Source organism: Nothobranchius furzeri, chromosome 6 (genome assembly GCF_043380555.1).
Source record: "Nothobranchius furzeri strain GRZ-AD chromosome 6, NfurGRZ-RIMD1, whole genome shotgun sequence".
NCBI lineage: Eukaryota > Metazoa > Chordata > Actinopteri > Cyprinodontiformes > Nothobranchiidae > Nothobranchius > Nothobranchius furzeri.
Genome location: NC_091746.1, coordinates 60213406 through 60225301, shown reverse-complemented (window position 1 = coordinate 60225301; position 11896 = coordinate 60213406). Strand labels below are relative to the sequence as shown.

The window sequence follows — 11896 nt, the reverse complement described above, 5'->3', positions numbered from 1 at the left end:
AATCAAATCTCAACATGACAGAAATGATCTGAATGCAGCAACTGAAACTCAACATTTAACCAATGAAACTTTCCTTATTACAACGTTTAAAAAGAATTGCCTCCATGTATCCATATCCTGCAAATCAGCCCTCGGTCTGCTCTCATTCGACTCTGAACTTCTCAAGTGAATGGTGGATGAGAGCAGGTCTGACGGCTCTGAAGACGACCCGGATGTTGTCCGTGTCTGTGGTGCAGGTGAAGTGCATGTGGAGAGGTTTATGATGACCGGTGTGGGCATCAACAAACTTTTTGTGGATGAATTTTTTTGCTGACTCAGCGTCACCTGGAGGCCCTGTGGAAGTGAGAGGGGTGAAGGTTACTGTAACGTTCCGCATCTTAAACTTTAACTTGTGCCGAGGAGAGGTCAGAATGATAAATCAATGTTTGCACACATTCTAACATTCTTAACTGACAGTTAAGCGATGGATTTAGTAGATTAAAAAAATATCTGCTTTGGTCTCTGCTTAGGGATGAATGCCTTGTGAGTCGTACGTGGAGGGCTCTGGGGGAAAAAAAGCTCTGGTGCACCTTTTTCAGCACAAAGAATTCAGCTGGAGAAGAGAGCAGCTTCAGGCAGCAGGACTTGAAGTTTTATTTTCTGATATTTGGACATCTCGCTTCTGATTGGCTAACAACTACAGGGCTACCACTGACTCTGTTTGCAGTCAGTGTGACGTAGATCTGTCAGGCTTTTGAAATCTTAGAGTTTCACCTTCTATTTCCTATCAGAAGCTAATGCAGAAGCACCCCTCCACGTCCATGTTCAGCCTGCATGGAGAAAGTGACCAATTGCTGTCACAAAACGATTTTCAGTGTTTCACACCTTTAAAATTTTTGATTTGAAATATCATAATCAAGAAACTTGGCATTAATAATAATAATAATGCATTGAACCTATATAGCGCTTTTCTAGACACCCAAAGACGCTTTCACACACTCTCACATTCACACACTGCTAGTGATGGTAAGCTACTTGTAGCCACAGCCGCCCTGGGGAGGTCTGACAGAGACGAGGCTGCCATTTGGCGCCATCGGCCCCTCTGACCACCACTAACACAGGCAAGTTGGGTGAGGTGTCTTGCCCAAGGACACGGCAGCAGGATAATCCTGGCGGGAGCTGGAATCGGGCCAATGACCCTCCGATCATGAGGCTATCCGCTCTACCACCTGAGCTACTGCTGCATTAGATTTACACACTCACATGAAATAATCAGTAAAACACAAAAAAATTAAACTACAATTTATTTTAAGAATGGCGGCATGAAAAGTCTCCTCCTTGAACCGTCACCTTATCGTGGTGGAGGAGTTTGAGTGCCCTAATGATCCTAGGAGCTATGTTGTCTGGGGCACTTAGTGCCCCTGGTAGGGTCTCCCATGACAAATTGGTCTTAGGTGAAGGGTGAGACAAAGAACGGTTCGAAGGATCTTTCATGGCGGTTAAAACGAAGAGTCGGAGTACCCGGCCCGGAGGGTTACCGGGGTCCCACCCTGGAGCCAGGCCTGGGGTTGGGGCCGGTGAGCGAGCGCCTGGTGGCCGGGCTTTCGCCCATGGGGCCCGGCCGGGCCCAGCCCGAACCGGATACATGGGCTCGTCCAACTGTGGACCCACCACCCGCAGGAGGAACATGAAGGGTCCGGTGCAATGCGAATCGGGTGGCAGACCAAGGCGGGAGCCTTGGCGGTCCAATCCCCGGACAAGAAAACTAGTTTTTGGGACATGGAACGTCACCTCGCTGGCGGGGAAGGAGCCGGAGCTTGTGGCAGAGGTTGAGCGGTACCGGCTAGATATAGTCGGACTCACCTCGACACATTGCATTGGCTCTGGAACCCGAGACCTGGAGAGGGGTTGGACACTCTACTTTGCTGGAGTTGCTCCGGGTGAGAGGCGGAGGGCTGGGGTTGGCTTTTTGTTAGCCCCGAGACTCTCTGCCTGTGTGTTGGGGTTTACCCCGGGGGACAAGAGGGTAGCTTCCTTGCGCCTTCGGGTCGGGGAACGGGTCCTGACTGTTGTTTGTGCTTATGGGCCAAATATCAGTTCAGAGTACCCACCCTTTTTGGAGTCCCTGGGACGAGTGCTAGATAGTGCTCCATCAGGGGACTCCATTGTCCTGCTGGGGGACTTCAATGCTCACGTGGGCAATGACAGCTTGACCTGGAGGGGTGTGATTGGGAGGAACGGCCCACCTAATCTGAACTCGAGCGGTGTTTTGTTATTGGACTTCTGTGCAAGCCGCAGTTTGGCAATAACGAACACCATGTTCGAACATAAGGATGCCCACCGGTACACTTGGTACCAGGGCAGCCTAGGTCACAGGTCGATGATAGATTTTGTAGTCGTATCATCTGACCTGCGGCCGTATGTTTTGGACACCCGAGTGAAGAGAGGGGCGGAGCTGTCAACTGATCACCACCTGGTGGTGAGTTGGATCAGATAGCAAGGGAACATGCCGCGTAGACCTGGCAGACCCAAACGCATAGTGAGGGTCTGCTGGGAACGCCTGGCAGAAGAACCTGTCAAGACGGTCTTCAACTCCCACCTCCGGCAGAGCTTTGACCACGTCCCGAGAGCAGTGGGGGACATTGAGTCCGAGTGGGCCTTGTTCCACTCTGCGATTGTCGAGGCGGCTGTTGCTAGCTGTGGTCGTAAGGTGGCCGGTGCCAGTCGTGGTGGCACCCCCCGTACCCGCTGGTGGACACCAGAGGTTCGGGGAGCCGTCAGGCTGAAGAAGGAGGCCTACAGGGCGTGGCTGGTCTGTGGGTCTCCGGAGGCAGCAGACAGGTACCGGATAGCCAAGCGGGGTGCAGCAGTGGCAGTTGCCGAGGCAAAATCTCGGGCGTGGGAGGAGTTTGGTGAGGCCATGGAGAAAGACTATCGATCGGCTCCAAAGAGGTTCTGGCAAACTGTCCGGTGCCTCAGGAGAGGAAGGCAGCAACTCGCTCACACTGTTTACAGTGGGGATGGGGAGCTGCTGACGTCAACTGAGGCTATAGTCGGACGGTGGAAGGAATACTTTGAGGAGCTCCTCAATCCCACCAATGCGCATTCCGAGGAGGAACCAGAGCTGGGAGGCCTGGGGATGGACTGTCCGATCTCGGGGGCAGAAGTTGCTGAGGTAGTCAAACAACTACACAGCGGCGGAGCCCCGGGGGCGGATGAGGTTCGTCCTGGGTATCTCAAGGCTATGGATGTTGTAGGGCTGTCATGGTTGACACGTCTCTACAACATTGCGTGGTCATCGGGGGCAGTTCCTAGGGAGTGGCAGACCGGGGTGGTGGTCCCCATCTTTAAGAAGGGTGACCTGAGGGTGTGTTCCAACTATAGGGGGATCACACTCCTCAGCCTCCCTGGAAAGGTCTACGCCAAGGTACTGGAGAGGAGGGTCCGATCGATAGTTGAATCTCAGATAGAGGAGGAGCAATGTGGTTTTCGTCCTGGCCGTGGAACTGTGGACCAGCTCTATACCCTTGCAAGGGTGATGGAGGGGGCATGGGAGTTTGCCCAACCAATCCACATGTGCTTTGTGGATTTGGAGAAGGCTTATGACCGTGTCCCCAGGGGCACCCTGTGGGGGACGCTCCAGGAGTATGGGGTGGGTGGCTTTCTGTTAAGGGCCATTCAGTCCCTTTACCAGAGGAGCGTGAGTTTGGTCTGCATAGCCGGTAGTAAGTCTGACCTGTTCCCAGTGAGGGTTGGACTCCGCCAGGGCTGCCCTTTGTCACCGGTTCTGTTCATCACTTTTATGGACAGAATTTCTAGACGCAGCCGTGGTGTGGAGTGTGTCGAGTTTGGTGGCAGGAGAATCTCGTCTCTGCTTTTTGCGGATGATGTGGTCCTCCTAGCTTCATCCAGCTCTGACCTTCAGCTCTTGCTGGGTAGGTTCGCAGCCGAATGTGAAGCGGCTGGGATGAGGATCAGCACCTCCAAATCTGAGACCATGGTTCTCGACCGGAAAAGGGTGGCTTGCCACCTCCGGGTTGGGGGAGAGGTCCTACCTCAAGTGGAGGAGTTTAAGTATCTCGGGGTCTTGTTCACGAGTGAGGGTAGGAGGGATCGGGAGATCGACAGGCGGATTGGTTCGGCGTCTGCAGTGATGCGGACGCTGAGCCGATCTGTCGTGGGGAAGAGGGAGCTGAGCCAGAAAGCCAGGCTCTCGATTTACCGGTCGATCTACGTCCCAATCCTCACCTATGGTCATGAGCTTTGGGTAATGACCGAAAGAACGAGATCGCGGATACAAGCGGCCGAAATGAGTTTCCTCCGTAGGGTGGCCGGGCTCAGCCTTAGAGATAGGGTGAGGAGCTCGGACATTCGGGAGGGACTCGGAGTAGAACCGCTGCTCCTCCGGATCGAAAGGAGCCAGTTGAGGTGGTTTGGGCATCTGGTCAGGATGCCTCCTGGACGCCTCCCCGGGGAGGTGTTTCGGGCATGTCCTGCCGGCAGAAGGCCCCCGGGTCGACCCAGGACACGTTGGAGAGGTTACATCTCCAATCTGGTCCGGGAACGCCTTGGGGTCCTGCCGGAGGAGCTGGTGGACAAGGCCGGGGAGAGGACGGCCTGGAGCTCCCTAATTGGGATGCTGCTCCCGCGACCCGGACCCGGATAAGCGGAGGAAGACGAAGACGAAGACGAAGGCATGAAAAGTATTTGAAAAAGCATGATGTTATGATGACGCATCATCATGACTGACAACGTTCTGGTCTGATTCTTTTTATTTTCTTTCATGATATCAAGAGCAGATGAAGGGTTCATTTTCAAGACAGACTCTTCTGTTTGTTATAAACTGTTTTTTACGAACAGATTAGGAAAAATATTGAAATATTTGAAGCAACAAGAGAGCATAATTTACCGTTGTAGTCTGGAAAGTAGGTTACCAAATGTGAATGAGTGATTTTCTCCTCTAGCAGGTCTGTTTTATTCAGAAAGAGGATGGTGGAGGCCTCCTCCAACCACGTGGAGTAAATGATGGTCTGGAACAGGTGGAGACTCTCAACCAGACGGTTCTAATGAAGGAACAAACTTTTCGATCAGTTCACCTTTAATGTTTTTGAAACTGGAAAACAAACTGTGATTACGCTGAGGTTGTACGTACAACACTGTCAGTTTCAAACATGACTTGATCATATTCACTGATGGCTACCAAGAATATGATGGAGGTGACATGTTCAAAAGCAAAGACCCATTTTCTTCTCTTGGAGCGCATACCACCAACGTCCACCATCCTAAAGGCACATCATAAGAGTTTTGTTTTTGTCGTTGAAAGCTGGAAAACAAAATGATGTCACTGTTGAGTTTTAGGTAGCAAATGATGTGATTATCCATTACTTATCACTTTCACCCATAGAGGCCATGCTAAAATATTTTCTAATCATTAAAAGTGACAGCAAAGGGAGCAAAGGTAAGAGTGGAATCGTACTTGAAGGAGATTTTCGGAGTGTCAAACATGTACTCTATGATGCCTGTGGTGGGGACCCTGCTCCTCAAGATGTCCTGCTCAGTGGGAACGTATCCTGGAGCCGTGATTCTGTTCAGGTCACTCAGATAACCGAAATATTAACAACCAAAAATAGCACCTGCTGCACGTGTTCTGCTAAACAGAATTTGTCAGCACAAGATGAAGCACTAAAAACATTTCTGACATGAAAAACATATAGAGACTCACTATTTGGCTGAGTCTAATAAGGGAAATTACGTGCGATGGCAGTAACACTTTTGCACGCCGTGGTCATTCCACACTCGCGTAATGGCGTTTACCTGCCAGGACTCCAGAGAGGTCACCTCTTGTAAAGAACATTCACTAAGCTTCTGTGCATGGTTCTGACACAAAACAGAAAAATAAAATCACGTATTTGTAATATTTGTCAAGTGCACGTTTCCATTTAGCAGCAGCTACGTGAGGTTTAGGTGACACGTTAAATAGACGTCTACTTTTAGGATTTGCAGACGTTTTGCATGAATTCACGGGGGGGGGGGGGGGTGTCCTTTTTTTAATGAACTTATTTTTGTTTATTTTTTAACGCAAGATCCCATAAAAATTATCAAGAACATTTTCCATGAAACAAATAAGTATGAAAAGTCAACTTCTAGACAAACTTTATATGACTTCTCACAATATTCTGGTCGTCAGTGTAGTCAATCTGTAGAGTCTTCATGGCATCAATTAGCTGTTGAAGGGCTCCAATTACGTTCTGAAACACCAGCATGGTGAAACTCTTCCTGTCAGCATCACTGTAACCGCGGCCAAGGACGACCCTCATCTGTTTGATTAAGGTGCTCTTTCCACTTTCTCCAGTCCCTGACAAAAAAATTCAAATAAAAAATTCGATACAACTGTTTAACATTTGACCTGAAACTGGTTTGATGAGGTGTTACAATAACAGTGTTTGCTTAGAGGAAGTTCTGCTTTTGCACAACAATCAAAAGAACACATTTGCTCCATTGCAGAAGTAAAATGCAGTTCTAATTTAATCACACTTAAGCTATTTTACAAGAAATCTTTCTAAACTTGCATCTAATCAAAACGGGGTCACTAAGCAGTATGGAGGCCTTAAAAACACATAGAGCTAATTCCTAAATGTACAATTTTACAGTTTTTTTTTCGATTGCTAAAACACGTTTCTTTCAAAACTGCACACACAAAACCCCAAACATAACACACAAATTCTTAAACCGTGGCTTCCCTTTGCAACAAAACCCTGCCATCACATATTGTAACATTTTCCCAAAATGAAACACGTGTTTTCATTTGGTAAACACAGCCACATTTTCACATGACACACACATACCGTTCATTGCTTAAACACAAGTAGCCTTTGGGTGAACACTACCAAGCATGGAAAGAACACTGAAGAGCAAAACTGAAAACACAATTGTCTAAAGGGAACACAATGAATTACACACTGAATGTATGACAGTGCCTCCTTTTCTCTGAGACAAACATTAGACATCACACAGATTTTGAGACAAAACATTTTATTTTTACAGTCCCCCCCCCCCCCCCCCCCCCCCCTCCCATTCAAGCATAATCATGGGGCATCATGCCTCCGGTCTCTGTCTGGCCAGAGGGCCTCATCAACATCCTCCTAGTCCAAACAGCACTGGAAGTACCGCCTCGAGTGCCTCATGAAGCCCTGACAGGCCTCAAAGGCCACATCTCTACAAGCCTCCTCCATGGCTTGAAGCAGTGGGACCTTGCTCTGTGGATTCCTTTCGTACACCTTCCACCTCCAGACTGAGAAAAACTCCTCAGTGGGATTGAGGAAGGAGGAATAAGGTGGAAGGTATAAAATGGAAAACCGTGGGTGGTCCTGAAACCACTCATACACCTGGGTAGCCTTGTGGAAACTTACTTTTATGCTGCAGTCCCTGATTGCAAATTGCTCGCCAGACCCGAAAGTTTAGAGATTTGAATATTTGTGTGTTGTTGATTGAAGCTTTGAGAATTTATGTGGAAAGTGTGTGTAAACCTGAAAATTGTGTGCTGTGTTTTGACAGCAAGGTAATGTGAAATTGACATCAGAGTGTAAAGGAGGAAATTCAGAGTTCTAATATGATAAGGAAATCTTAAGTAGTGATAAACTGAGTCAAGCAATTGGGAACAGAAGTAGAGGTTGTGAAAATTGTGCCTCGTTTTTGCTTTTTGAGTTTTAGCAATTGAAAAAAACTGTAAAGCCATCTGCTGTGGTTTAGTTCCCATTAGTCATCACACACTGGTGAATTTACATCTGTAACGGAACGAATGACTCTTATTTTTCCCTTCTTTGCTCAGAACTAGTCTGCATGAGAGATAGTCTCAAGGTCTCATGCGTTCCTTCTAACCTGCTTATTTTCAGCTCAACAGAAGAACGAAGAATGAACTCTTTTCTTTTTATTAATCAAAGAACTCTATTTTAATTAAGCTAAGCCATCAAAGTGTTAGTCAATATAATAGGATGTGACCGACCTGTGAAATCAAAATATTAATTACTTTATTATGATCCTATAGAATATAATAAGTACTGTGACTTTAAGTGTTCCAACAGGACTCATTTCACGTAGTGTTAAAAGGACATAACACATTCCTTTCACTGATCCAATCAGAATCTTACAGATCTGAAGAAGCGATTAGTTCTGACGGGAACTGAGGATGATGTTTCGCATTAAGCTTTGGTTAGCTTCAGAAAAAGCATGAGACCCCATCGTGTCGGCCTACCTTGCCTTCGGTGGAAGTCCTCTGTAGACGCATTTAGTTTTAAAGTCAGTCTAGTTTAATTTGTTAGTAATAAAATTCTTAACTTGTAAACTTGACTCCCTCTATTCTGTTGTCTCTGAGTGAATACATAACGGTTATCTAATCTCTGCAATAAAAAGATCCAATCTTCTGGTTTAAATAACCCTTCGATCCATAAGGTGGATTCTATATTTCCTATCGAATCCCACGCCTTATGGCTCATTAATTAAAATGTAATAATCTCATTTCATTACAAAATGGCGAGCCAGCCAGGAGAAGCCGCGGTTCTGATCAAACCCGTCTTGAGTTACTTCCGGCACATGACACTTTTATTGGCGTCTGGTCAGACCCAAGCCTGGGTCGGTGGATGGAGCTTTTATTCTGAAAGGAGCTGTTGTTACCGCTGGTTGTTATAGCGACTGGATTATTCAGCTTGTCCTCGGTTCTTTCGGTTAAAGAGTTAAAAGATCAGGATTGGCCACTCCGTCGCTTGCTTTGGAACGGTTTGAACTGGCGTTAGAGCTGACGTGGCGTAGTTTTATACCTCGGATGTTATGGTTTATTGTCGAATGAAAATTACCAAACACCTCAGAAGCACACCTCTGTCAGATCTGTAAGATTCTGATTGGATCAGTGAAAGGAATGTGTTATGTCCTTTTAACACTACGTGAAATTAGTCCTGTTGGAACACTTAAAGTCACAGTACTTATTATTTCTATAGGGTCATAATAAAGTAATTAATATTTTGATTTGACAGGTCGGTCACATCTTATTATATTGACTAACATGTTGATAGATTAGCTTTATTAAAATAGAGTTCTTTGATTAATTAATTTATGGCAGCAGATTGGTTGCAGCTATGTGGGCTTTCTCAGTCGAGGACATAAAATAAAACCACCAAAATCTGTTTTTTTTTTGTAGTGACATGTCATTGGTCCTAACAAAAATCCAAATTGCAATGAACAGAGCTGATTTGAGGTTTAATTTTGTCTGATAAGATTCTTTAATTGTACACGCTGCAGTACATTTCTTTTTGACAGTATCAGAATCATTCAGCCGCTGCTTAGCAACTCTCAGATTATCTTAAAATACATTTTCTGTTGGCTCATAACTTACAGAAAAAAAATGTGCACATCAAAAGATATGTACTTATTTAATTTTAAGTTTAAGAGGACAAAGTTTTCTAAAACACAAAGGCACCCACTAAGTAAACATGGAGTACTTTCTAAACTCTTACCTAATAACAGGATCTTCAGCCGCCCTTTGAGACTTAAATCCTCACAATGAAGTTGTTTTTTATTTCTTTAAAACCCCTCTTTCTGTCTTTTTCCTCAAGAGACATGTTGGAATGCTTGTTCACTTCACACCAAGCGGACCAGTTTCTCTTTCACTCAGAAGGATCAGTCACAAAACTATGTTTTCTTGTCCTGCCAGATAAACCTGTTCCTGTCAGCACACTTCTGCAGCCATTGCTGTGCAATCCAGCTAAGGTACATTCCACGTTCCTGTGGTGCAGAAAGCAAGCCCTGGCTGGAGATCTATTGGCTTTAGCATGTAAACGCAAATGAAAACAGAACAGATTTTAGAATCCGAATCAGATCAGAATCAGACAGGTTTTATTGCCATAGGCGTGAGAATCACAACGTTAGTGTCAGTAACTTGATGCAATTTGCTGGGTTCCTTATATAGGAAACATTATTTCTGATTGGCTTAATGAACTGTCCTAATTGGAATGTTTATTATGTGAAGTGCCTTGAGACGACTCTTGTCGTGATTTGGCGCTATATAAATAAACTTGAATTGAATTGAACTGAATTGAATTGAAGTTAGGAAATGGCTGCGGCACCTGGTGCAAGAAAAAATAAATGATAAGCAAAATTAGAATTAAGAAATAAACACAATGAAATGATAATAATATGGGGAATCAATAATTAGAGAATCAGCTACTTTGTACAAGTCAGTGTAGATACTGGTCAGAGCGAGTCAGTTCAGGTGCAAACACAACAATAGGGTCATGTGACTGAAACAAAGCAGCTGGAGTGGGCAGGTCTACAATTGTCGTTCATGAGTACGAACATGGAGGGGAAGAAACTGTTTTTGTGGCGAGAGGTTCTGGTCCTAATCGATTGGAACCTCCTGCCAAGTGGGAGCAAGTCGAAGAAACTGTGTCCGGGGTGAGACGGGCCAGCTGTGATCCGACCGGCTCGCCTCAATATCCTGGAGGTGTACAGGTCCTGTATGGAGGGGAGTTAGCAGCCAATGACCTTCTCAGCAGAGCGCAGCTTCTTCTTGTCCCTGCTGGTAGCTCCAGTGTACCACACGGTGATTGAAGAGGTGAGGATGGACTTGATGGCTGTTTTTACAGGACCATAGCGTTTGCAAAACGGGATTTGACACGGCTCCCTAGTGAGAATTTTGGCATTTATAGTAGGAAAGCTGAAGTTAGAATAAACTGCCATTAGGCACCTCTCAAACCAACACAGGATAAAGAGATGTCGCTGCATGTGACGTACAGGGTCGCGCATTCAGCGTCAGACGGAAGACACGTCAGACTGATGACATTTCTTTTTCAGGACCTTTAGCTGTGATGTGACCTGCTTTTTGTCCCTCTCGACGCCCCGCTCAGCCAGTGTTTTCACCACTCTGTTGAACAGCTGGCTGTCTCTCACCGTCCCCATAAAAAGGCGACTAATCTGTTCGTCCACTCACATGGCCAAAAGCTCCATGGTCTCCGCGTCCGTCCAGTTTGCCATGTTGTAGGTGGTTGAAAGATACTAGTGAGAGGCCATGTTTATCTGTGTTCATATCCCTTCCGGCCGGCACTTGGCGCGCAGCATACTTCACTAACGCGACCACCCTCTTTTGCGGGGAGGCCTCCCACAGTCGCTCCAAAGGGATTAGCGGGACTGACACGCATTTGGCCGTCAGAGGCGAGGGGCTCATGCGGCAATATTACTATGAGGCTAAGCACGTCAGAATCGAGTTTTATCACCTTTCCCCTTTGCTCCTTGCCACATTTACGAGACCCACTCTGTAATGACGCGATGGTCTGTCTGATAAAAGAGGCTGATGACTGCGGTGTAGAACTGCCTCATCGACTGTACCAATAGGTTGAATTTCTTCAGCTGCCTCAGGAAGTTCATCCTCTGCTGGGCCTTTTTTATGATGGAGGTGATGGTAGGCTCCCACTTGAGGTCCTGGGTGATGGTGGTGCCCAGGAAGCGACATAAGTCCACTGACATGATGGGTGTGTGAGACAGGGTTATGGGGGAAGTGGCGCTGTGTCCACAACAACCTCTGCTGTCTTCTGTGCATTTAGCACCAGGTTGTTTTCCCTGAACCTGGTCACCTCAGACCTGATTGGTTAGCCATCACATGTTTTTATGCCTGGATCAGGACCTATGGTGACAAATACAAGTGGCCAAAGTGAGTTTCTTCCATCGGGTGTCCGGGCCAAGGCCGGATTATAATACGGGCAAACTGGGCACAGGCCCAGGGGCCCACGCGAGCAGCAATCTTTTTTTTTTCTTTTTTTGGGCAGCAGTCTTAATGTTGGAGAAAAAAGTTGACAAGTAATTAAAATTGTGCCTACATTTTCTAAGTGAACACACAATTCTTTTAACAACGGTAGTTTTTGCATCTTTACTG

The 11896-nt window shown here is 46.5% G+C and overlaps 2 protein-coding genes across 2 annotated transcripts in view; both read right to left on the bottom strand.

Annotated features, from left to right (window-relative positions):
* Positions 1-11896, bottom strand: part of LOC107373312 (homeodomain-interacting protein kinase 4-like) — a 745746-nt gene that overhangs the window by 318338 nt on the left and 415512 nt on the right. The gene's annotated exons all lie outside the window — the stretch shown is intronic.
* Positions 142-9590, bottom strand: LOC107374742 (guanine nucleotide-binding protein subunit alpha-14). The gene is given in 8 exon segments (XM_070551982.1): positions 142-333; positions 4889-5042; positions 5132-5261; positions 5456-5584; positions 5702-5856; positions 6150-6334; positions 9486-9545; positions 9548-9590. Coding segments are annotated over 8 exon segments (1047 nt in total). The 3' UTR covers position 142.